General features: G+C 41.1%; 4 protein-coding genes across 5 annotated transcripts; 3 read left to right on the top strand and 1 right to left on the bottom strand.

Moving 5' to 3' along the window:
• Window positions 1-5: 5 nt before the first annotated feature.
• Window positions 6-1357, top strand: LOC105274164 (nitric oxide synthase-interacting protein homolog). Its single transcript, XM_011317060.1, has 5 exons — window positions 6-256; window positions 326-437; window positions 522-916; window positions 986-1094; window positions 1188-1357. The coding sequence occupies exons 1-5, from the start codon at window positions 81-83 to the stop codon at window positions 1257-1259; spliced, it is 864 nt and encodes a 287-aa protein (XP_011315362.1). The 5' UTR covers window positions 6-80; the 3' UTR covers window positions 1260-1357.
• Window positions 1358-4360: 3003 nt separating this feature from the next.
• Window positions 4361-12258, top strand: LOC105274161 (aryl hydrocarbon receptor nuclear translocator-like protein 1). Of its 2 annotated transcripts, XM_011317057.1 has the most exons (14): window positions 4362-4714; window positions 5210-5669; window positions 6893-7180; window positions 7715-7786; window positions 8159-8396; window positions 9266-9358; window positions 9569-9683; window positions 9855-10040; window positions 10261-10513; window positions 10594-10732; window positions 10801-10919; window positions 11054-11297; window positions 11362-11518; window positions 11749-12258. In XM_011317057.1, the coding sequence occupies exons 1-14, from the start codon at window positions 4699-4701 to the stop codon at window positions 11928-11930; spliced, it is 2562 nt and encodes an 853-aa protein (XP_011315359.1). In that variant the 5' UTR covers window positions 4362-4698; the 3' UTR covers window positions 11931-12258. The 2 variants fall into 2 exon arrangements, with proteins under 2 accessions (XP_011315360.1, XP_011315359.1); XM_011317058.1 differs by lacking the exon at window positions 9855-10040 and having other exon boundaries at window positions 4361-4714.
• A 39-nt stretch (window positions 12259-12297) lies between these two features.
• LOC105274163 (slender lobes-like protein) lies at window positions 12298-15130 on the bottom strand. Its single transcript, XM_011317059.1, has 4 exons — window positions 14872-15130; window positions 14582-14724; window positions 14255-14462; window positions 12298-14182 (listed from the first exon to the last, which is right to left on the bottom strand). Exons 1-4 carry the CDS (start codon window positions 15072-15074, stop codon window positions 12316-12318), a joined length of 2421 nt encoding a protein of 806 aa, XP_011315361.1. The 5' UTR covers window positions 15075-15130; the 3' UTR covers window positions 12298-12315.
• A 572-nt stretch (window positions 15131-15702) lies between these two features.
• LOC105274157 (uncharacterized) lies at window positions 15703-21971 on the top strand. The gene is made up of 3 exons (XM_011317047.1): window positions 15703-15877; window positions 15961-16069; window positions 16146-21971. The coding sequence occupies exons 1-3, from the start codon at window positions 15829-15831 to the stop codon at window positions 21583-21585; spliced, it is 5598 nt and encodes a 1865-aa protein (XP_011315349.1). The 5' UTR covers window positions 15703-15828; the 3' UTR covers window positions 21586-21971.
• Window positions 21972-22128: the final 157 nt, after the last annotated feature.

Below are 22128 nucleotides of genomic sequence, written 5' to 3'. Positions count from 1 at the left end.
TTTGTTGTCAATATCCCTGTCATAACCTGCCAGTAAATAAATACCAGTTTTCCTCCAAAAATAATATCCGAGCAATAAAAATGACGAGACACGCGAGAAATTGCACAGCAGGTGCAGTGTACACGTACCACGAGAAGAAAAAAGATGCAGCAGCATCAGGGTACGGTACAAATGCCCACAGAATTGGAAAAGACTCGGTGAAGGGGTTCGATTGTTGCTGTTTGACATTACAGCCCTGCAGAAACCCAGTAATCACGTAAATAGACCAATTATTAATTAAATACTATTATATTTCAAGACGAGCCTCATAATTTTTATCCTGCAGACCTGATGGCTATTTATTCGACAAAGAAGCTATTTTGGAGTATATCCTTACCAAGAAGAGAGAATATACCAGGAAATTGAAGGAATATGAATTGCAAAAGCAGAAAGAAGAGGTGTGACTCGTCGAAATTTCTTCAAGAGTATATTATTAAATATTGCCATTCGTAATGACGAGTAATATTTTTATTCATATCCAGGAAGAATCCAACGAAAAAACAGCGACCGAAGAGCTCCAAAAGCTCCAGAATTTTTTTAAATTTGAGAAGAACATCGTCCCGAGCAAAAACGACACAAAACCCAGTTCCTCCATCTCCAACATGGCTGAGGGACGCGAGAAGACTCTACCCAGCTTCTGGATTCCATCAAAAACTCCAGAAGCCAAAGCTGCCCCCTTGAAGAAGCCTGACAAAACCATCTACTGCCCTGTCAGCGATAAACCATTGAAACTCAAAGACTTGATAAACGTAAAATTCACTGAAGTGAAAGATCCTGACGATAAAAAGTCACTGATCGTCAAGGAGGCCAGGTACATGTGCCCAATCACACACGATGTGCTCAGCAACAGTGTACCCTGTGCTGTTATAAAAACCACGTGAGCCTCAATAATTCATTATTACGCAAAACTCTTTCGATGATGAATAAAGTATAAATTTTTTTCCAGAGGCGACATCATCACAATGGAGTGCTTCGAAAAACTAATAAAGAAAGACTGGATTAATCCATTGGATGGAAAAACTATCAAAGAAAGTGACATCATTCCTCTCCAAAGAGTAATTATCGAATGAATAAAATACCTGATACCTGATTTTATTTGAATTTCTTTTAAAAAATAATTTATCATAAAAAATGAAACTTTGTTACAGGGAGGAACTGGTTACTCAGCTGTCAATGACAATCTCGAGGGAAAACACGAGAGACCGGTATTACAAGTATAAAATAAGTGCCTCGAAAATAATTCAAATTCCATGAATGTATGAGCCAATTTTGAATAAAGTATACGATAGCGAGTAGAATAAAGCAGAGACCCTAATTAGCGAGATAAAAAAAATATGATCGTTGTATCCAGCTATTAATTCCCACCAAGATTCGACTCAATCTCCCAGACATTTATCCAGAATTTGTATCTGTGGTTTAAATGTTATGCAATATTCAACTTGCGTGCTGGAGCGCCGACGGCGCGTGTTACCTCATACTGATAAAGTTCTGCACGATGCGGTCATTTTCCCACTGAATGAGACTAAGCCAGACTCCACATACACTTGAATCGAGACACTTAATTCCCATTTTCTCCCCTGTTTATCTCCTCTTTGTATCTATCTGCGTATCATCTCATTCTTTTTTTCCTTTTATGTGGTTTACAATAGTCGAAAGGCCTTGAATAAATTCTAATTCATACCCATCTGCATCTCGTGAGTCCAAGTCTACAACGAGTGATATTAATGCTTTGTATTAGCAATAAAAATCATAACGAGTAGATCATTGGATGTAATCAATTGTTTTCTAAGCGGAGAAGAGTGTAATGAGTAATTCTTATGTCATGACAATTTTGGGGCTAACCGAAAATGATGAAGTATACTTCATCAGAAGCTACACTTCAAATGCAAATATTTTCAGCCCCAGGGACTACCCTCCTCATCTGTCCACACACTGATATTCTCATAATGCCACTCAAGCACATACCCTATCCAATAGTACCCTCAATAAACTCATGACAAGTGAACAAAAGATGAATTACCTCGATTCAGGGGGATGAATTTCATTGAAATATGGAAGAATAACATTTGCAAATTGTCTCTGTTAACTAGCCACCCTGTTACTACGTGAAATAGACAGAAGCCCCAGTGAATTTCTCTGAAATCGTCGAAATTGCCCTTGGGAAAAAATCGATCTCCGAAGGCCACCAATACGTGTGCATTTAATTAATCCGCGAGTTGATTAAGAGAAGAACTCAATATCCGATTAGATAAAGATTAGAATTATTGATTGAACTTCGAACAATAAAAAATTGAAGACGAAATGTCATCTGGGCGGTTATAAATATTTAAATGTTAATTGAAGTGAATGTTGATTAAATCTCAATAATGCAACTATCCAGGTAATTAAATGGGACAAACGAATTATTGATAATACACGATGCTAATTGCTCAGTTATTTGTGGGAGATAATTGAAAATATATTTTTGGGTTAGGAGTAACAATAATGAGGAGTGATACAAAGAGAGTCTTGGTGCGTTGACTGTGGGGCTGAGGGCTCTTTAGATTCTGGAGAAAGAGAGTGAGAGAAAGAGAGGAGAGATCCGTCAACTGCAGCCTGGTTGTACACGACGTTTACATAACTCTCTGTTGGGTCAAATTGTTGTACAGCTCGTGTTATCCGTTTTCGATTACGCAACTGGATATTCAGGAGCGTTCGCGCGCGATTCCGTGAGCAAATATATACACCGATGTGCATGATTTAATTGACACATTGTTTTGTGAATTAATTAATTAAGTCATTTTTCCCCCATCGAGACCTCCCCCAAAAATTAATTCGCCTTTTATTTTTCCCTCGGATCCTTCGAATACAATGTGAATTATTCAAATGAAATTTCACCTCTCGCGGCCATCAACTTATTTATTATTATTTTTTCCCCTCTTAATCCGAAATGCACGTCTCGTCGAGCAATTGGTGAGCGCTGAGACAACAAATTAACTGCCAATTATTGATATCGGATGAGTAGAGATGACGTACCCGGGAATTTAATTCTTTATTCATCGTTTTGCCCGATGTAAAATAATTAGAAGATACAGGAGTGAAAGGGAATAGAGACAAGTGAAAATTGCCCATCCAAGGAGAAAGAAAAGTGTCTCATCTCCACTGACCGGGTGTCATTTTACCAATCACCCCAAGAAATACCATCGACACTAAAGAAAAAGGAGATAAACGAAAAAATATAATCCCCACGAATCGTTTCGAATTTCTGCGATTCCAACGACATCGAATGAAAAATAATAATACGACAGAAAAACTATTCACTGAATATGTCTCCCTAATTAATTGCAGGTATAAAAAATCGAGAGTATTTTTTTTAAACAGATGAATATAGTGAAAGAGAAGAGAGTCCATAATAACCATGAGGTATTTAATAATCTCATCGAAAAACAAATTCGGCGCGGAATGAATGATGACTGCACTGGATTAATGGGCTTAACAAACGAAAAAAAAACATCCAAGGCTAATGCGGTCACTTCAAACGTGCGCCCCACAATCACCCATCGATAATGACGTTGTCTGCATCCAGAGGATGAGCGCATCCAACTGCATCCCTCTTTACCTTGATTAACGCTAATTAATACCCTCACAATCCATTGCATACGCACATACAACTAATCCTACGTAACCTTCAACCCCACCCCCTGCCCCCCCGTCCCCAAGGCTCCACTCACTGACATATGTACTCGCTACTTTTCTTCATATGAAATTCAGAGGTTCAATTCACATTTGAAGAGGCGGAATATTCAACGAAAAGATTCGAGGGAAAGAAACTTTTAAGGGTTCTACACAGTACGACAATAGAGAACATCGCGTCATTTATTTGCCATTCTCCATCGTTTCCCCGTGATATGACAAAAAAAAAAATTACTTTTATCTCAAGTCTCGAGCCTCAAGCCTAAAGCTTGAAACCGCATGATGACAAGCATCATTCACATGCGATTCATTCGAGATAAATAGTGATAAAATTCCGGATAAATAATTGGAATTGAGGGGTAAATTTGGTGGATATTTTTCCGCTGGTTCATTGAACTCATGCGGGGTAAAGAAGAAAAAAAAATGCTTTCCCCTCTAAACGTCGAAAGCACAGGTGAGGGCTGTACTCACGAGAGGGGTGTCAACCATCCACCCCCTCGGTATCTGCATTGGTGGGTGTTATTTGCCTGCATCTGGCGAGTGGGTGCCAACCAGGGCGGTTTTAGTCCACTCCCACCTGCGGTACAATCCGGCGCGGTACGATAAGCGCCAAGGCAACAACTCCAGGTAGTTCAACAGATATCTTACACTGACCACGTGGCTAATCCACGCTTGTGTGCCACCAGCGCCCAAACCACTCTAGGTTCTGCACCTTTCCCATCGAGACTTTATAGTTTAGTTTCCGCGTACTCAAGCGCCGGTCAACAGTTTATCGCGAATCTCCCACGAGTGATAAGGAAGTGAGGGGATTGTTATTGAGTTTATTTTTTTTTCCCCTGAAGAGTTATTTAGTGACACCTGTTGGATAATTTAAAGGGAGCCTGGAAGAGCCTGGGTGATAAGACCTTGTCCTTCTCGTTGGAGGGTGGCGAGGCTCCAGCACAGAGGGACAACAATGCGGTACCATCCCCTAACATCACGTGCTGGATGTACAGCCTCTTCGGTAAGAAATTCACTGACAATTCCTTTCTATCTAATTTCGACAACTGTCAATTTCGAGGGCGAGCGGAGCTAACGATTTTTTAATATTTTCGAGTATTGATAATTCGGATGAATATTCACAGGACACAGAAGACTTCACAAGACCACAAGAATTAGAAAAATATTGAAATGAATAAAAACCGACAACATGTAATGGATTTCAAATATTGATGATTTCCAATCATCCCGAGTAAACAATTATCATCAATTCGAATAAATATTCATACACGTTAGAAGACTGCGGCCACAATTTTTTATCTTTTATCGAGTTAAAAAAACCTAGCATAGGATTAACTGACAAAACGTTGCACTTCGAACATTGCGCAAAACAGTGTATGCAGATACATGCGGCCTCTCACATTGCCCCGCAACCATGCACACTATCAATCACCCCTGTGCAATTATTGACAATGATGAAATTTGAATAATTCCCCCTAAATCTCAATCCAAATTAAAGATGATAGCAGACTGCCGTCTAACGGGGGTACAGGTGTCAATGGTCTCCCCGGATATTCCGATGATCAAATGGTCGATGATAACACCAGCAATCATCGATCTCTAAACCACAATTTACCAATAAATAGCTACGATACCCGAGATACTGATATAGTGAATAAGTGTGAAGAGATAAACAAAGTGACTGACAGTCGGCCGACTGACGGTCTGGATCAACTCTTGAATTTTCATCGCACAAATAACAATAATAATCGAGAGATGGTGGCACAAGACATGGCCCAGAGCTACAATCAGCTCTTCCACGCTGCCCAAGAGCCCCAAGAATTCGTATCACTCGAGGAGCTTAGACCGCATCATCATGGACAGAATATCATTGTAGCCAGTGGTCCCCATATTTATCTTAATGAGCGTGATAATGAGCATGGACAGAGGACTTACTTAAATCTCGCTGCACTTCCAAAGTAAGTTAACACGTTAATCTCTCCTTAATCCCCTCAAACGTGCAAACACGAGCGATAAAAATTGAGAGAGTGAAAAAAAAAAAAATGAAAATAAATCGCGGAGACGTACAAGTTCGCGGTATAGCTGCATGCATTTATCCCTAATATCAAATGGAAAATAATGTTAAAAACGTGTGATCGTGATATCGTGACACTGCCGTAAGTACTGGGTCAATCGTGGGGACAAGCGTCGCGTCACAGACGCACAATGCTAGTACCAGCCCCACACTTCACTCTATTTTCTTCCTCGCTCTACGTTTTTTTTTTCCCTCTATTTTCCCATCATCTAAACATCGAGCTACAAATATGCGCATACGAGACTGCCATTGCAATTGTCGTATACTTATTCCTCGCTTGTTTCTCTTGATTCTTAACTGGTGCATTATGCAACGCGAAGCCGATGGAGCCCGAGTGAGATTAGTCATGAGAGGTCTATTAGATTCTCGCGGTGGGTATTACCAATTCACGAGACAATTTTTTTTTTTTCAATTCAATTCAACATTGAAATTCCACTTATCTCAGTTCGACGAATTCTGATTGATAAGAATTGGATTGTGGCGGGCATTATTTTTTTGTCAGGGGAACGAACGAATTATAACGCGCCAATTTGTTTTCAAGATTTTTTTTGGGAATTTAATGGAATTCAGATGGAATCATTAAAATGATGCAGTGGGATGAGTTTTTTTTTTAACTAGTGTGGAATCAGTTGCATCATGATTGATATACACGGAACTGGTTAGTTGCGATAGTGCCGCATTTACAAACGGACAAGTCTCATCAATGATATAGCCCAGAACGCGTGGATCAAGTTGACGGCCTTGATACGTCATAATTTCCCTAGGATAAAAAAAAGCCTTCGATATACCGCCAATTTATGTGAATAAGTTTATCGATTGAATCGGACGAAAATTACATTTAATTGGTATTTTTTTCTGTAAATTAATGCTATCAGGGATTCCACCGAGCGATTAATTCTCGTGATTCACACAGGGAAAAGAATTAATGCCATTGTGATTTTTGATAATTGTGAATGGACTGACTGTTGCGCGATTAATTGTGGAAGATTTATGAATTTTAACCGATTCACGTGAATGGATAAGTGATATCGAACAAAAAATAGTGTGAAATATTCAATAGATGAGATAAAAGTATTTTAATGGTCTCAATGATATCGAAACCTGTAGTCAGAATGCAGAAATTCAAGGAGAGAAATCCCTAGCACCCGCCTCAGTCTCCCCAATATCTCCATCAGTGGCAGACCTAGTAGTAGAATCGCATGAACAAATCCACCACCCAGGAGACAAAGCCTCCAACACCTCAGCAATGCACATTGGCCAGCAGCCAGCAGCATCTAGTCACCGAAATCATCACCACCAGAGACGCCATCACAAGCAATTCCAGAGGAGAGACTCAACGAGTGAACACCTCAGCGACTACTCACCAGCACCAAGGAAACGAAAGATTTCGAGTCAGTGAGTAATTCATTACCTCTCAATAAATTTCAAACGTCTCCTCCCAGTCATCAATTCAAAATCATTCAGTAATTTCCAATCGAGCAGTCCCATCTCCAACTTTGAATCACTCTATAATTGCCAATCAAATGAGTAGAACATCAAAGACTAGGGTAGGGACGATTCCCTGGGGATATCTCGCCCCGGATTTCCCTCGGTTGACTTATCCGGCGCTTACACTTGACCTGCAACCTATCAAGAAATCCCTCACACCTATCATCCGAAGAAATTTCGCATCGACAGACCTCTATATGCTCATATTCACCACGAGAATCCCTACAACAGTCTCTACGTTTGTTTATACGACATTCTACTCGCGTCAAGGTGTTCGTAGAGGTCTGAGGGGAGGTTCAGAGGGGAATAATGACGAAGGTGAAGCACCATAAGCGACAATGTATTCAACCCCTGTAAACTTGAGTTCTAGAAATTCGTGGAAACTTCAGTCAAAGTGAAAATTTACGACTTTCAACCACTTGATATTTCACATTCTTTCAGGGATGAGAGTGATGCCCTGGACGATCCAGGGGACGATGCCAAATCCACGCGAACCAACACCGACAGCAAAAAGTGAGTACTACTCCCATTACGAAATAGTTTTTTAAATGATCCGCGTTATTCATTAATTCATAGTCGAGGTAATACGTTTACTATTAAGTAACTTGACACTGAAAAATGCAGATACGCATTTAATGACAAGTGCAACCTTGGCCTACCTTGACTCCTCGGCAACGCAAGTTGGCTTCGTGACGTTAACGGACTCTGACAAAGCCAAGTTTGCGAGACAAGAGTCTACAAAGAGGATCATGGAATTATGTCAATGAATATTTTGTTACGAAATCGAAGAAAAAGCGGAAGACAACTAATATGATTTAGCTATTTCACCACCAAAGGCTTTAATAGAAAAATAAAATCTAGAATAAGCAATGAATGTCATTACAGACAGAATCACAGTGAGATTGAGAAACGCCGTCGTGACAAGATGAACACCTACATAACCGAATTATCATCAATGATTCCAATGTGTCACGCCATGTCTCGAAAACTGGACAAGCTAACAGTCCTTCGAATGGCGGTACAACATTTGAAAACGATCCTGGGTGCAGTGACATCGTACACAGAGGGTCACTACAAGCCCGCCTTCCTGAGTGATCAAGAATTAAAAACCCTCATCCTGCAGGTAAAGTAGTAATTGAAACCGAGTGCCCACCCACTGAGTACACCCGCGTCCACCGATCTACATCGAAATTCAAAGTTATTCCCTCCGACTTCGGGCATCTGTATGACTTCTCCAGTACTCAACATCCCGTCCAAGTTTTGCCATTGCACAACAACGAGTAACATTACAGTCACTCGCCTATCCACGAATACCTGGTTATTAATTTAAAAATTTTTCCCTCTCCATCTTTATAATATTTCTCTCTCGATTCTCCGCCGATACGAAACACTGCATTTTTCAATAACCCGGGTAATGGCGTTATCTATCAATCTAAAGCTTTCACATGCACTGGTAAAGAATCAGGTACTGTAACATTGGTACATATCCTGGACCACACCCAGGAATACCAAAATACCAGTATACCTCGTGTTTAATGCGATTGTTCTAACAGATGGGTATATACAGATAGAATTGGATTAAATGGCCTCGCGTATCCGTGTATTTTATATACACGTTACTTGTTACATATACGTTACTGCATTATGTAGTGTAATCGTTGAACTGCGCTACGGTTCAATGACTGCGAAAATAAATATAAAATTTCTTTCTCATGTGAAGTTGTGTTGGGGGGAATATTATACGCGTGTGTAGGCACGACCTTTCTTTTCCCTTTCTCTCCTTGCCATTTACCCATGTGCTCACTACCATTTGATGATAAAAGATTTTCATACTTCGGGGGATTTTGATAGATCATAAATCAACTATTTAATTTGCCCAAGTTGTAATTAACTAACTGTGAAACATGACGTGTCAGATATTTTACTGGCATTTCAGTCTTGCATACGAGCCGATAATGAGAGACCGTTCAATTTTTTTTAAATTTATTACAGGCAGCTGAGGGTTTTGTTTTTGTTGTTGGCTGTGATAGAGGGAGGATTCTATATGTCTCGGAATCTGTATCAAAGACCCTCAACTATTCTCAGGTATGAATAATTGCTGCTTAAGGGTATCCAAGTACTTTGGCTCCTTGATATTTTTATTTTTCAAAGTAATTCCATGTAATTTTAGTAAATGAAATTCGGAGGGAATGGTTTACTCATTTAAAAGGTACTTGGATATCCTTAATGAATAATCTAATGGTCATCGGACTAACACTGAAGAAAGATAGGGGGCTGCATGGGTTTTTTTTCCAGGACGAATTATTGGGTCAGAGTTGGTTTGACATACTCCATCCGAAAGACGTTGCCAAGGTAAAAGAACAACTATCGTCGGAGCACAGCCCCCGCGAACGATTGATAGACGCTAAGAGTAAGTTAATTATTAACGCGTTTAATATAATCTCATCGAAATGTCAGTCCTCCCATTTACTAAGACAAGGTCCCAGCGGAATGTACGCAACGACAAACTGACATTTGCAAAATTTCATAATGCCGAGCTAACCGATGTACTCAATATCTCCATAATTTCAATTGAATCTAGCAATGCTACCAGTGAAAACAGATGTTCCCCAGGGTGCAACAAGACTGGGCCCAGGTGCCAGAAGATCCTTCTTCTGTCGAATGAAAAGGAAAGTCGACAATTTAACGAATAATGGAGAGTCTCAAGTTAAAGAAGAAGCTGATACCACGACAGGTGGACACAGAAGAAAAAAACAGCAAAATTCTGGTGAATTTGACCGTATATTTGTGTCTATGAAGTTGAATGGAATAAATTCCACTTCCGTGTCGTAGATAATCGAGATCAAAGTGTTCACACAGGCTCGAGAATCCTTTGATCGGTTTCCATACAATGGAGAATTTACGATCGACTAAACATTTTCTAGATATTTTTTAACCCCCTCCATTGATCTATGAGTTTACGATTGAACCTAACATTTTCTCTTTAGATTGGAAATACTGTGTGATACAGTGCACAGGCTACTTGAAATCGTGGGCACCAGCGAAAATCAGTGCCGATCAGGAGCAGGAAGGGGAAGGCCTAGAGGGCGAAAATTGCAATCTATCGTGTCTCGTTGCTGTTGGTAGAGTAACACCGAGTTTACTTGAACTTTCACTAGGTATGGGATTACCAAAGCTCAATACCATCATGTTTGTCACTCGCTACGCCATTGATGGAAAATTTATCTTCGTCGATCAGATGTACGTAATTTACACGAGAGTACATTGACATTTCAATCGGATTATATGATAATTTTGAATTATCCTTTTTGTTATTCCAGAGCAACGCTTGTCCTGGGTTTCTTACCCCAGGAACTACTGGGTACTAGTATGTACGAGTATTATCATCACGACGATATTCCACATCTCGCTGAATCGCATAAGACTGCACTGCAGACCACAGACCACATAACAACCCAGGTACAACAACAAATTATTCCGAATAATTAATCGATTATATTCGTTGGATAACGGCTTTTGTCTCCCAGGTGTACAGGTTTAGAGCAAAAACAGCGAGCTTTGTTCGACTACAGTCTGAATGGTTCGCATTTAGAAATCCCTGGACAAAGGATATCGATTACATCATAGCCAAGAATTCTGCAATATTGTAATTCAATTGTCAGTACTGTACTGTTAGAAATTTATTCTTTCTTTTCATTTGGAGAATAATTTTCCACCAGTGCAGGTCCACAATGCAATGACCCAAATTCCCATAACTGAATTATTCCTCATTTTTCCCAGTTGTGATGCAGGACAAGTGGAGAGCAGTGCAGCCCCGAGATCCGAGGGATCTAGTGTCCAAGGAAATTACGATTACTTTGCTCAGAGTAACGGTGGTCTCGAGAGATTGATATCTAGTCATGTGGAAGTAAGTAAAATAGGAAGACGAATAGCTGAAGAGGTGCTAGATCATCAAAGGCGGAGTGAAGACTCCTCATCAAGCAGTCCAACTCCCACACCTGATCGTTTTTTGCTCAATACTGAGGTTTGTCAGTCATTATCATGTTATTCGTATTCCTATTTACTTTTATTCCCCCCTTTCGTTTTAGATTACAACGCCCACGACAACGACGACTGTTACCTCTCCAGAAGGAATGCAAGAGGGAGAGTCAGCGGTCAATAGCGATAATAGTAGTAGTAACACGGCGTCAACATTCAATCATATCAGGAACAATGTTCCACTGAGTAGTATAGCCAATGAACAAGGTTCGAATCTATCTCAACAATTGGGCGGAGTTGTGAAGGCGTTAATTTGTATGAATTGAGAATCTAATTTTTTTTTTTCAAAAAAAAAAATTGTATATCAAAATCCCGGACTGTAAGGGAAAAAAATTATTTAGAGTGTTGCACTTCACAACTCCATTGATTGTATTAGAAGAAATAAACCCCGGAAACGCGGCGTAAGAAAGACATTGATTGAGTCCTACCTTTTGCAGGAGCGTGCGATGGAGACCTGTTGGACGTAATCGGCGCCACAGCAATGAATGACTCTCCAACTCCCCTGACCTCCGATGGCAACGACGAAGCAGCAATGGCAGTGATCATGAGCCTATTAGAGGCAGACGCTGGTCTAGGTGGCCCTGTTGATTTCTCAGGCCTACCCTGGCCTCTCCCATAACTTGTATGTATGTTGTAAAATCATATCAACGCCCCCTGACTGTGTGCTGTGTGACCCTGATAGATAATCAAAAAATAGGGAACAATTTCTGTTAGTACAAATTTGAAATAATCTCACTTGTCGATCTTTATAATTAGTTATCTAAGTTAAGTCAATTTTTTGCGAATGAATTTACCAAAGTTGAGTGATATTTTGGTGCGATGGATATCGTAAGAATTGTTTTGTCATTATTTTAGTTATACTTGAGAATAAGATTTTATTATTAGGTATTTATATTACGTTTATGTACAGATAAAAGAAAATAAGTAATTGAACAAATCAGAATTTATATTGTGTTGTGCTGCAGGATTTTTGGTGTCGCACTATTTTTTTTTCAGTTTATTCATTATTCACTGAATTTCTTCTTGGATTTTTTCTTGGGGGGTGCACCATCAGAATAATCCTCTTCGCTCTTGATACTCGGGTCATTCATAAATTTCTCCTTTTTTATTTTATTCGTCTTTTCATGTGGTTCGCTCTTCCCATCACTCGGCTCGGGTTTAATCCTGATATTTTCAAACGTATCATTACGTTCAATTGATAATTTTGCGCTCTCAGTTCGCACACGTTTCCTCGAAGAGATACTCTCGACGTCTGAGGAGTAGGGCTCCTGCTTGATTGTTATATTCGTGAAAAATACAGACTCTTCTCTCTTGACTAATATCCTTGACTTCGTGGAGCACGCGTCGCTTACTTCTCCACTGTCCTCAGGGGAGGTAAGAGCTGAAGACCTAAGTTGCTTCCTCTTGGAAGCCTTTGGAGGCAACATCGAAGATGATTGCTCATTCGAAGCACTGACTGTTTTCTCCTTCTCCTTCTTGATCTTCACTTTGGGCTCTCCCTCCTGTTTCTTAGATTTCTTCTTTTTCTTTTCTTTATTAATTTTGAAAATATTTGAATCATTGACTTCCTGGTGTTCAACTTTAGGTCTCGTGGATTTCTCCGCCTCTGATTTTATATGCTGTGCGTGCAGCAGCATTTGTATCGAATCCTCTTCGACGTCTTCGTCTCCTTTTCTTTTCATCTCCGAATCTGGCTCCTTCTCGATTTTTTGGGCGAGCATGAACGAGGCGAAGTCGTCGTCACTATCGACTGTCTCATCCATTAAATCACTCCAATTTTTATTTGAATTATTTTTTATTCCATTCGACTCGTTATCTGAATTATCAGGCAGTAATCTCGCAGTGTGGCTGCAATTATCATCTTTTGTCTGCAAATCCTTCTCTTTTTTTATTTGTATATTTGCCTTTTCAATCTCGCTATCACTATCACTCGACATGTCATGCGCAGGTTTAGAATTTCTCTTTTTCGAATGCTTTTGTGGATTAACTTCCGTTTTTTTATTATGGAGCAATTGTTCGTGGATTATCCTGGGCTTTAAATCGACGTTTGAATTACTTCCCGAGAGTTCATTATGGTCTTCATTACTTTTAGCTTTTCCATTAATTCTTTTCGTTTTTTCAAAATTATCGTGATCAGATTCGCTTCGCTGTGATTTTTTTAATCTTTTCGATGGCTGTGTGACACAGATTTCAGACTCAGAGCGTTGACGTTTGATTTTTTTGGTAGATTGGATGACCGGTTTACTATTACATGGCACTTCATCTGAATCATCAGAACTGTTAGCCTTTTTCGCAATTTTTTTGGATTTGGAAGCCTTCTCGATTTTTCTATCAGCTTTATGCTTCGAAAAAGGTACATCATCATCCGAATTTCGTGTCCTGTGGAGCTTCACAAGATTCGATTCTTTTTCCATATTCCGCGTATTTTTATTAAAAATGGGAACGTCACTGTCAGAGTCATGAGAGTTTTGGTGCAAGTCTCTCAGAGATTTCTTCGATGTTTTTTCAGGCAATGGCGATTTTTTAATTAATTTTTCCTCTTGAATTTTCCGGCTGCTCTCCAGGATTTTCTTTGGACTCTCTTTTTTATTAGATCTATTTGAAAATGGCACTGCGTCATCCGAATCATCAGAGTCTTCTGCTTGAATTTTTTTGAGTTTCCCAAACTCAGACATTGTGTTGTCATTTTCTTTGGGGCCTACCCGAATGCTCTCGGTTTTTGGAGACTCCACAGTGTCTTCCTCAGACTCTGAACTGTCCTCTTCATTGACAGTCGACGAGAACTTGGGCTGTTTCATGTCAATCCTTGAGATCTCATGCTCGTTTTCATCCTTGGTGCCCTCAGACTCCACATCTTCATCAGATTGATCACTGGAGAATTAAAAATGGCTATAAAAAATGACTGAATCTGACGATTCGAAGTACAAACTTGTAGTCAACTACCTAGTCACCAGCTTCCCCCTGAAAAATGGTAATTTTCCCCTCTCAGGCTTCAATTCCATCAGTTCAACAGCAAAGGTAACTTCATCCCCAACATTCAGATAATTCCCCTGCCAATCCTCAGCCTCCTCATCTTTCCTCGGTATTGAGACATTAAAAGCCTTATGTACCAAGACACCAAGATGATTTGCAGCTTTTTTATTGACGACTCCTACAAAATGTATACCATCAATAAATAGATCGAGAGCACGATCATGATCAATTAATTTTTTCCCTCATCATGTCCTTCAGATTAAAATAAGCCGACGATTGAAAGAATCAATCATTTACCTTTGAGAATATATCCAACTTTCGGCCTGAACACATAAAAATCTGCCTGTATGTCAACATGACAGGCAAATGAATCGTAGAGCATGGCTGCATTTTCCGAGAGCAATTTTGGATTTTTGTAAGACAGCAAAAGTCCATTCAATCTGAAATAAAAATTTGATATGCTCGAAAAGGTTAGAATCCTACTGCTGCCTAAACCCAGGACTGACTGGACGATTACGGCATCCATAATGATCATAGATCATCTTCAAAATCGAAGCACCAATATTTTATAAAGAATCAATACATACTTAACGTCATAATAATTAAGTTGATCTCCAAGAATGTCATGCAGGGACTGTTTCAAGTTTCCCAATTGATAAGGATGCAGAGCAATGTGTCTGCTAGTCTTGACAAGATGTACGTGTGATTTTTCATCATTAACAAGCACTGTCAACTCCTCCAGAGTCCAAGTTATCTTGGCCGTCTTCATCGGCCCATATTTCCTGGTCATTTTTGTAAATTTCACTTCACTTGTAGCACCCACCACGTTTCAATAACCATGTGCACGTTTATTTTCACCCGGGACGTCCCGAGAATGGCCGAAACGAGTCGAGACCTCGGTTCGTGCAAAGTCGTGGATTTTGAATTCAACCGAGTACGAGAGCCACCGAAATAAAAAAAAAAATGACGATCCGATGCATTGCAATCGCCAAAGACAAAGAAACCCCAAGTTATCGATGACTTTCTAGGAAAAACGCCACGAAAACATCACATAAATCGATAATGATGCAATATTTCACGAACTTCGACCCAAATTTTCACGAAAATCGTCTGCTACGCTCGGTCCCGCCAATATGACCTTGAGACATGAAAAGAACAAAGAAAAGACAATAACTTACGTTTTCTCGACGATCCCACAGCTTCCACTAGTTCAAGGCATCATATTATCACACTATTTCACCACAAAATGATAAATCACAACGATAAACACTGGAAACGCGAGTAAGAAACACGAGTGAAAAACGCGAACAAAGGAACGTCTAGCCGCCGACTGAGGCAAGCGCCAAGCGATGGGCGGCAAACGGCGGGCAGCCAAGTGGCGCCTCTGGTGTTCTCAACTCGCACAACTCCCACAAAATCCAAAACAAAATCTCACAATCGTTCACGCACATCACTGCATACGAAATGAAAACAAAGGCATACATACTTTATCCAAATACTAGTGCTTCCATAAAACATCCGTGCGACAACAGGAATTAATCACAATGGATTATTCAAAAAATACCAGCGATACAGAGGAGGACCTATTTTCTGGTGAATCTTCGTTTCATTAATCCCACTGAACCTCTCAAATATTGTTTAAAAAATTTATCGAACTTCTCGCCTCGAAATTCCAGATGATGATGACCTCTGTGACGATCAATTGATGAGTCCAAATCCCAAGGTCAACTCGTCTTTCTTCAATTTATCTCAGACTCCTGTTGCAGTGTACGACCAGAGAGAAGAGTAATATTTTTTATGAGTGTTATTAATGAGGAATGATGGATTCATTAATTTTTTATGGATTAAAATTATTTTGTAGGACACCTGGTAAACCGATTGTGCCAAAGACTCCTCTGACTCTGGCGCCGTTTATATCTAAGGCTGATGGCTGGACAAGTGACATGGAGACACCAGCAGTTGATCGACATCGTCTTATCATTCACTCGACAAATCCTGTACACAGTGATTGTGATGATGGCATTACTCAAACTGCTGATCCGACGACTCCTCTCCACGTCCGTCCTGACGACGGTAACGATGAAATCGTGCCTCTGTCTCAGGAAATTGTCCATCCCAAGAAAAAACAAAAACGTCCACCCAAGCGACGTATTTTCGATAAGAACAACACAAACTGTTCGACACTATATGAAGATGAGGAGTTACCCCAGAGAGATGAAGTCAGGAAATCTCGATCATTGATTTCCGACGTCGAGGTCGAGACAAAGTCTCCACTTCAGAGGCTAGAGCAATTGAAAGAGCTCCAGAAGAGACTCCAAGAGAGAAAGGGCCTCGAGACACTGACAGACGATGCCATTCCTGACGACGAGTTCCTGAGGAGCTGTAGAGCCCTGGAGATGTGTGATAAGCCTACTCCAAGGGAAGATACAACCCAGGAGATCGTGTGCTCATCTCTACCAAGAGATTCTTCAGAGGATTTTCCATTCTCTCCAATCAGTGATGACCTGGAGGCTCTGGAGCAAGAGAATATCCCAGCTACAGTGCCCCTGACCCCTGTCTCGAGCCTCCACAACCTCACGCAGGATAATTATTCTCAAATAGACCTTGGCATTGATCCAATGGAGCAGGACACGGTCCTGGAAATGACTTACCTAGAGGACAAGGGGATTGAGATAAAAGGAGAACCAATAGAGATTGAGGAACCAGAGAATGGCTTCAGGGGTTTCTCCAAGGAGGAGCAGGAGAGCAAAGAGCTCTGGCAGTTTCAACGTATGTTTGTACTCCAGTATGGTCGCCTGTCCCCGAAGAAACTCGATTTTGTAGGTTTCCCCTTCGAGGAGATAGAGTCAACTAGAACTATATTCCAGCTCAATGACTTTTTTCTAAATAAATACCTGGAAAAATACTATGGGATCAGGAGGCAGATTGAGCCTATGGTCGTAACAATTGAGGATACTGAATCAGAGGAGTCTCAGGCCATTGAGGAAGCCGTGCCCCAGCTGCAGGTCCTGACGCCACTGATTGTGTCTGTTTATTCTGGGTTTGATACGGCGAGTGGAAAAAAATTGTTCACCTCTGTGGATAAAATTTTCAAGGAGCAGACCAGGCTACAAAGGAATGAGCCCACTGAGCTGCAGAGTATTGACACGCTGATGAGCTCGATGGATAATCGAAAATCAACGGGAGTAGAAAACAGTATCGAGAAGGAGGGGTATGTACAATTATTAAATATAGAAACAATTAAGCCGATTGATAAATTCAAAGAAACGGAAGCAACAGTCGAGGAAAATGTAGAGGCTAATGCGAAATGTGATAGAACAGTACCTTTACCACTTAACAGAAGAGAATCTGTTTCAAAAGTGGCAGAACTACCTCATAAAAATGATTTTCATGGCTGTGGTGGGTTGAAAGCCTCTCTAAATCCTGTTGATCCGCCAGGAGAAGCTTTACCCGGTATCGATGATCTATTTAATGACAAATCCAGCGAGGATTACTTTGATTGCTTAAATGAAATATCGAATCTAAAGACTAAACGACGATCTCTTCGGTTAAATCGTGTAGAATCACGCGTTAAATCCTCAGTGCCTAATGCAACGATTGATAATAAAAATTGGACTGAAAATTGTGATCCAATACTCTCGAGAATTTCCCCTGGGCGAGTACCTGAAGCAAACGCTGATGAAGACGCGAGGCCAGTGTCAATTACTTCAGGATGTGGAAATAATGGAATTGCTCCATCAGTCGATTCTCCACAATTGAGAAATTGTAATTATTCACCAGTACCCAATGATCCAAGCCATAATTACCAATTTCCCGGATTTGTGACGGGAAATGGAAAAACGGCGCAGATATCGGAGAAGGCTTGGTCCACAGGTCTAGCGATTGCTGAAGCTGGAAAGGAGGTCGAAGGTCGCGTAAAAAATCAATCACCACTAGGAAATGTAAAAAATTTGAATTCTGGCTCAGTCAGGCCATTTACACCAGTGAGATCTGTCGATGTGCAATATCCCCCTGGATCTTCAAGATCAATAACAGACAGATCTTCGAAGATATCAGAGGAACCCCTAATGACCTCCCGATCAACGACAAATCCCTCAGCCCCGATAATTGGATTCACAACTGGAAGTGGTGCCTGTATAAACCTCTCAGAGGCTGTTCAGGAGAAAATAAAATCAGCGATGCAAGAATTCTCTGCTGATTTAGACCAGCAAGACCCGACCCTCCTGGAGTTGTCAAGTATAAAAAATAAAATTTGGTCAGCTCGACATAAAACAACGCCTGGAGGAAATCCGATGAAATCCTCCAGGCCCTTTACACCCCTAAAAGTCAAGAAACCTGAGCCCTCCACATCAGCAACCTTCGGATCGGCATTAGGATTCACAACAGCTGGTGGAGGGGCTATAAAACTATCAGAGGTTGCTCTGGAGAAAATGAAAGCAGGTCTGGAAGCATACACTCCAGCTGTCGACGAGAATGACCTGAATTTCTCAGATTTGTCAAGCCTGAAGAAGCAAGTCTCGAGTAATCGGCATAAAACGCCCTCGAGTCTCTTAAAAAATAATTTAAAACTCGCCAATTCAGAAAAACTCCCGAGGAGGTCGAGCCTTCCTTCTGTATCCAAGCCCTTTACACCTCTGAACGTGAGAAAACCAGAGAATCCTCCTCAGTCGACCCCCAACACATTCAAATCAGTCTGTGGCTTCACAACAGCTGGTGGAGGAGCAATAAACCTCTCAGAATCAGTCCAGAAAAAAATTGAAGCTGATTTACAGGCATTTACTGCTGAAGTCGAGGAAAACGAGACGCTCACCACAACAAAACCAGATAATTCTGATGAAAATGCCCCAGTCAGGGCAAAACGAAAAAATCCTCCAGACGATGTAACTCCATTCGGGAGAAAGAGGACGAGGATTGCAGGCAGTGACCTCCAGGCTCGAATGTTATTCACCGAGATTAATGAAGAAGATGATGAGATAATCCAGTCGTCCTTGGGGTTTGCGAGTAATATTGATACTGAAAATGACAGGATTCTCGCCTTGACCGTTTCCAGGGAAGTTCAAGCGAATCCTTGTGCATTTTTCAAAGACATCGATAAAGATTCAAACCGTCCATTTAGCAGGTGGTCCGATACTTCGTGTCCTCTATCCTCAGTCTCTCGTCCCCTCGAGAAAAGGCACTACTCCTTTCCCAACAAAACTCTCAACCTAATACCCGAGAAAAAACTCCCCCTCACGAACCAGGAACTCATCCCCGACGACATAGTTTTCGATAGTCAGGAATTCTTCGACTCCTACGAGAAAATTTCCACGAAAATAAAAATAAACGAGGTTGTAGAGAAGAGGAGAACCGAGGCAATAAAAAAACAGGAACAAGTGATCGATACAAAGAGGAGAACTCGTGAAAGGCCAATTCCTGGATCCCTAATTCTCATTAAGGACCTAAATTCATCAACGAGGATTTCTCTCCAGAGCTTGTGCCTTCCAGGAACTTCTCCAGGTCCTCGGGATCACCAGGAGTTCTCTCTTAAAAATATCGACCCAGCAGTGACATCCATAACTTCCTCGACAGCTGGAAATTACCAATTCAACCTGGAAGAAATCTCCAGGAGCTGCGTCGAGGGATTGATATTGGGAGATGATGCCCTGTTGATTCCAAATGAGCACAATTTCGCAGGGATCACAGAGTTCAAACGAAGTTTTCTCGCCTCCCCAGGAGTAGACCCCACACTGGTCCCCAATCACTGGGTGGAGAACCACTACAGGTGGATTGTCTGGAAATTAGCCTCGCTGGATCGATTGAAATTCACGAGTAAAAATCCCCCGAAGTGCCTTACTCCAGACACAATTCTTAAACAACTGAAATACAGATACGACCGTGAAATCGATCATGCAGAGCGTCCAGTGATCCGAAGAATCCTGGAGAAGGACGATGCTCCATCTCGACGGATGGTACTGTGCGTTTCAAAAATTAAAAAAACGACAATCAACAACGAGACAGCAATCACGATGGAATTGACTGATGGCTGGTACTCAGTGACCGTGGCCTTGGATCCAGCAATGATGAATTACGTTCTTCAAGGAAAAATAAAGGAAGGAGTGAAATTAATGACGTACGGTAGCCAGTTGATGGGTGTCGATGAGGGCTGCCATCCCCTGGAGGCCCCCGGCCACATCCGCCTGAAGATCCACACGAATTCAACGAGGCGAGTCAAGTGGTACACAAAATTGGGCCTCCAAAAATACAGTGGCCCCATGGAAATCTCCCTGAGACACATCCACCCAAACGGCGGTCTAATTGGCAAAGTGTCAGGAGTTGTGTCTCGTCTGTATCCAATCGTGTACAGAGAGTCAACAGCCAACGGTCAGACGATATTTCGAAACGCCAGGAGCGAAGAGAGGGCTCAGATGTCCCTGGAGCACTCCAGGTCATCCTTGTCACGTCGAGACGTGACACCTTGTTTGAAAATGAGAATAACCGATGGTACAGCGCATGCAGTAGTTACGATCTGGCAGAATGCCGAGGAATGCAGTGAGATGTTCAAAGAAGGTAATTCGATATCAATAGTTCATGGAACGGCGTCGGGGAAGCGATCCAATGAACTCCAGATCAGTGCCACTAGGTGGACGACATTTGATGTTAGAGCGTTGGGAAAAAAGTTGTCGTTTCCAGAAAGAATTTTCACACCGCTCTCTGACGCAATGACCCTGAGTTTTACACCTCATTATGGTGAGTTTGACACTGTGGGGATTGTCGTATCGATTGGGCCAGCACCACATGGGATGAAAAATTTTGAGACCGTTTATTTGGCCTGGAGGAATGACCAGGGTGATGACAGCTTTCTCTCCATTCTTTTCTGGGAGGGAGTTGCTTCTTATGGTTACTCTGATATTGCCACTATCGGATCAATAGTTTGTTGTGTTAATTGCGAGTGGAGGAGAAATACTTATCGGAGCATACCCACGGCATTTTGTACCGAGAGAACCGTTATTACGCGTAATCCTAAACAGGGGAGTCATTTGAGGAATGAGTTTGAGTCACTGGAGTTCAGGATTGGGAACGTGGAGGATTACGTTGAGGAGTGCGCCAGGAGGATTCAAGAGGAGGTGATGAAAAAATCCTCTTCGACACCTGGAAATACATCGGGAGTTTTGACACCGAAGGACAGAAGGAGTGCTGCTATCAAGGGAAGACTTGAAAAACTCCAAGGGTATGGACCTGTTCCTAAACTCTCGCCGATCAATCTCCCTGGGAGCTCGAGGGTTTCCCTCGATTTCAAGTCTCCATTTTCCGGCAGGAGATAATTTCTCAAATGTTTATAAATAATCAGAGTTTTCATTTTTATTTTATACTCTATTGTAGAGGCAATAAAAAAAAATTAACGTCATGTGTTTCTTCGTTCTAGGAATTAATCACGGGATTATTTTCTTCGGTAATGGGATATAGATTATATTATTTGAGATATATTGAGCTGAACTTTACATTCCACTGATTTATTTTCGTCAGAAATGTGAGAATGAATAAATAAATAAATTCCATCGAAATACCTTGCGAAAACCTGAGTTTCAGCCCTGAAATATTCCTTTCTAGAGCAAATAAAAGACCGTTCATTACCTTTAAGGTAGTCTTTCATGCCAAACAACTGAAAACCATCAACAAGTGTGAATGGATCAATGAATGGAACAGGTATAATAACTGGACTCAGGTAATTTGGGTACTTCGGTTCAATAACCACTCGAAGGTGAGGCGGGTAATAATGAGAGAGGGAATTAATACCCTTTGCTCTGGAACCTTCAATGACCTTTCGTAAGGTGCAGGTAGTTGTCCGGTGAACCTATTTCATCATT

This window comes from Fopius arisanus, unplaced genomic scaffold, assembly GCF_000806365.1.
Source record: "Fopius arisanus strain USDA-PBARC FA_bdor unplaced genomic scaffold, ASM80636v1 scaffold00009, whole genome shotgun sequence".
Classification (NCBI taxonomy): domain Eukaryota; kingdom Metazoa; phylum Arthropoda; class Insecta; order Hymenoptera; family Braconidae; genus Fopius; species Fopius arisanus.
Note: the sequence above shows the minus strand (reverse complement) of the source record. Positions and strands in the feature narration are given on the sequence as shown.

Coding starts and splice junctions, on each gene's coding strand:
- LOC105274164 (XM_011317060.1), top strand. CDS start 81: ATGACGAGACACGCGAGAAATTGCACAGCAGGTGCAGTGTACACGTAC. Junction 257..325: donor TGCAGAAACCCAGTAATCAC/GTAAATAGACCA, acceptor TTTATCCTGCAG/ACCTGATGGCTATTTATTCG. Junction 438..521: donor TGCAAAAGCAGAAAGAAGAG/GTGTGACTCGTC, acceptor ATTCATATCCAG/GAAGAATCCAACGAAAAAAC.
- LOC105274163 (XM_011317059.1), bottom strand. CDS start 15,074: ATGACCAGGAAATATGGGCCGATGAAGACGGCCAAGATAACTTGGACT. Junction 14,725..14,871: donor CTTAATTATTATGACGTTAA/GTATGTATTGAT, acceptor TTTTTATTTCAG/ATTGAATGGACTTTTGCTGT. Junction 14,463..14,581: donor AGTTGGATATATTCTCAAAG/GTAAATGATTGA, acceptor TACATTTTGTAG/GAGTCGTCAATAAAAAAGCT.
- LOC105274161 (XM_011317057.1), top strand. Junction 7,181..7,714: donor AAACGAAAGATTTCGAGTCA/GTGAGTAATTCA, acceptor ACATTCTTTCAG/GGATGAGAGTGATGCCCTGG. Junction 11,519..11,748: donor TAGTATAGCCAATGAACAAG/GTTCGAATCTAT, acceptor TACCTTTTGCAG/GAGCGTGCGATGGAGACCTG.
- LOC105274157 (XM_011317047.1), top strand. CDS start 15,829: ATGGATTATTCAAAAAATACCAGCGATACAGAGGAGGACCTATTTTCT. Junction 15,878..15,960: donor AGAGGAGGACCTATTTTCTG/GTGAATCTTCGT, acceptor TCGAAATTCCAG/ATGATGATGACCTCTGTGAC. Junction 16,070..16,145: donor GTGTACGACCAGAGAGAAGA/GTAATATTTTTT, acceptor ATTATTTTGTAG/GACACCTGGTAAACCGATTG.